General features: G+C 56.3%; 1 protein-coding gene across 1 annotated transcript in view; it reads left to right on the top strand.

The window, feature by feature from the left end:
• Positions 1–3427, top strand: part of ACADS (acyl-CoA dehydrogenase, C-2 to C-3 short chain) — a 9146-nt gene that overhangs the window by 2164 nt on the left and 3555 nt on the right. Inside the window, 3 exon segments of the mRNA XM_006770348.1 lie at positions 1511–1700; positions 2734–2883; positions 3060–3171. Of these exon segments, the coding sequence (XP_006770411.1) occupies positions 1511–1700; positions 2734–2883; positions 3060–3171 (452 nt within the window).

Raw genomic sequence — 3427 nt, forward strand, 5'->3', positions numbered from 1 at the left:
TCCGGTGCAGCGGGCGCGCGACACCCAGTGACACCCAGGGCCCCGCCGGACCCATCGCCCCGGTAACAGCAGAGGGAATGCCCGCGAGGGCTCAGCCGGGCCTTAGCTACAGTCAGCTCCTTCCTTTCCCCTAAACCAGCGGTTCTCAACCTTCCTAACGCCGCGACCCTTTAATACAGTTCCTCATGTTGTGGTGACCCCCAACCATAACATTATTTTCGTTGCTACTTCATAACTGTAATTTTGCTACTGTTATGAATCGTAATGTAAATATCTGCTATGCAGGATGTATTTTCATTGTTACAAATTGATCATAATTAAAGCATACTGATTAATCACAAAAACAATATGTAATTATAGATGTGTTATCCTATGGTCTTAGGCGACCCCTGTGAAAGGGTCGTTCGACTCCCAAAGGGGTCGCGACCCACAGGTTGAGAACTGCTGCCCTAAATGTTTCCAACTACATTATCTCTTTATTTTGTTTTCATTTTTTGTTAATCCTCACCCAAGGATATTTTTCCATTGATTTTTAGAGAGAGTGGAAGGGAGAGGGAGAGACAGAGAGAAACATCAGTGTGAGAGAGACACTTGGATGGCTTGCCTCCCACACTCACCCCAATCAGAATCAAACCTGGGACCCTTCAGTCCGAGGGCCAACACTGTCCACTGAGCCAAACCGGCTAGGGCCAGTTAGTATCTCCCTAAATCTCCCTCTCTCTCTCTTTCTTTCTCTCTCTCTCTTCCTCCCTCCCTTCCTCCATCCCTTTCACTCTCTCTAAGTCAACCTGTTGCCTCCTGCACACGCCACACTGGGGATCGAGCCTGCAACCCAGGCATGTGCCCTGACCGGGAACAAACCGTGACCTCCTGGTTCATAGGTCAGTGCTCAACCACTGAGCCACACCAGCAGGGCAGTATTTTCTTAATCCTCCTCTCCCCAGATACTCAGTAATGTCATCCTCCACACTGAGTATTAGCTGAGGCTCAGTGAGGTTAAGACCCTTTAAGGGCACAGCGCTGTGCTCTTCTTATGGACATCATCATCATCATCATCATTATTATTATTGGCATTTTACTGAGGATGGGGTGGGATCGTGTATGCAGAGTGTTTAGAAAGCATTGAGGTCACAGTTCAATTCCCAGTGTGGGGTGTGCAGGAAGCAGCCAATCAATGATTCTCTCTCATCATTGATGTTTTTATCTCTCCCTCTCCCTTCCTCTCTGAAACCAATAAAAATATACTTAAAAAAAGCATTATAAGCAGTTATCTTGGGGGTTCTCAGTAGCAGCACTTTGACATTTGGGCGGAAAATTCTTTGTGGGGGGGACTGGCCTGTGCATTGTGGGATGTTTAGCAGCCTCCCTGGTCTGCTCACTCCATACGGATACCATTTCCCCATTCAGTTAGGACACCCAAGTGTCTGCGGACAATTCCCATGTCCCTCGGGGGCAGCACCATCCCTGGTGGAGACCCAGAGAGAGTGGGTCCCTGTTGTCATTAACCAAGACCTCTCGCACCCGTCCCGCTCCCGCTCCCGCTGGCAGCTCTCCGCCGCCAGTTACACACTGTCTACCAGTCCGTGGACCTGCCCGAGACACACCAGATGCTGCGCCAGACCTGCCGGGACTTTGCTGAGAAGGAGCTGTTTCCCATCGCGGCCGAGATAGACAAGGAACACCGCTTCCCGGTGGCTCAGGTAGGTGCCGCCTCAGCAGCCCAGGGAGAGCGTGCCCTCGGCCGGGCTCCGGGTGAGAGGTGATGGTGACAGCCAATGACACGGAGCCTCTAGTCAGGAACCCGAAGGCAGGCCTTGGGACCCAGCAAATGCTCTGGAAGTTCCCCGAGTTCAGCATGAGGCCCGTGGCCGGGATTTAAGTTTTGGAATAACAGTAATAGTGGTGGCTGGTGGCCACGCTTACCGGGTAGCAGGCATGGTGTTAATAACAACACTCAAAACGCGCCCTTGCCACGTGCTGGGCTCTGTCCCCCCTGCTTGGGAAGTGTGAGCTCCTCTGTCCTCACAACAGTCCTGTGTGCTGTTGTCACATACGTTGATGAAACGCAAGTTGGCGAGAGGGTTAAAAACGTGCCCGTCTCCCTGGCCTGCGACGTGAGGCTGACTCAGCTTCGTTCTCGGAGAGACTGCACTGAGAGAACACACGCACAGCACTTCAGCAGAGCGGGCACGTTTCTAGGCCCGCACTCGGTAATTCACCGCCACGAGCTCCGTTACTCCAAATGAAAACTCCCTGGCTCCTCCCACTCGCTCATTCTCTCGCTGTCACTGGGAATGGAGCAGTGAGCAGGCACACCGTCTGCCTCGTGGTCAGGGAGAAAGACCTTAACCAAACGAGCACAACAGGTGACATTCCCGCTGCATAAGCACTCGGGGGAGAGGCGCAGGTGTAGCGAGACTGGGGTGACAGCCCCGAGAAGTGGTGGCTTGAGCTGAGAACCAAAGGGGAGGAGGAGATAATACCTAGTGGATAAAGGTCATGTCTGACTGGGAGCAGCATGTGCAAAGGTCCTGTGGTGGGGAGGGGTGTGTGTGGTATGCCTAAGGGACTGAGAGAAGGTCACTGTGGTACTTTGCTGCCACGCTTCTCACCTTGGAGGCCTCTGTGCCTTCTCCTGCTCAGTGGTTGTGGCTGCAGAGGTGAGCCGTGCGGAGTGCGGGCCAGGGCGGCTTGAGGGCGGTGTGCTGAGGGTGACTCCTTCCCTGAGACCAGGTGAAGAAGATGGGCGGGCTCGGGCTGCTGGCCATGGACGTGCCGGAGGAGCTGGGCGGCGCCGGCCTCGATTACCTGGCCTATGCTATCGCCATGGAGGAGATCAGCCGGGGCTGCGCCTCCACCGGCGTCATCATGAGCGTCAACAACGTGAGTCCCCGTCCCGGACCTCGGGGACCCGGGTGGCGGGGGCTTACCTGGGCAGGCACTCACCACGTGTCCGGCTCCTTGGTCCTTCGGGCTCTGGAGAGAACAGGCCTTGCGGTGGGTCCTGGGTGGACAGGTGCCTGGGCTCGAGGCCTCCGACCGCTCCCTCTGCCCCACAGTCCCTCTACTTGGGGCCCATCATGAAGTTTGGCTCCAAGGAGCAGAAGCAGAAGTGGGTCACGCCATTCACCAGCGGCGACAAGATTGGCTGCTTTGCCCTCAGTGAGCCAGGTACACAGTGGGGCTGCCTCTGTCCCCTCCCCTCCGTCCCCTCCCCTCCGTCCCCTCACCTCTGTCCCCTCCCCTCTGTCCCCTCCCCTCCGTCCCCTCCCCTGGCCTCCGCATCTCAGCAACGGGTGACAGACTGGAGCCACTGCGCTGCCCCTGGGGAGGCGGAAGCTGGGGCCTGTGCTGACTGGGAGGTCACCTCCCCCCTGGGAGGGACACTCGCGCTGGGGTCCCCTGTCTGCAGCTGCTGCACGCCCCT

This window comes from Myotis davidii, unplaced genomic scaffold (genome assembly GCF_000327345.1).
Source record: "Myotis davidii unplaced genomic scaffold, ASM32734v1 scaffold803, whole genome shotgun sequence".
Classification (NCBI taxonomy): domain Eukaryota; kingdom Metazoa; phylum Chordata; class Mammalia; order Chiroptera; family Vespertilionidae; genus Myotis; species Myotis davidii.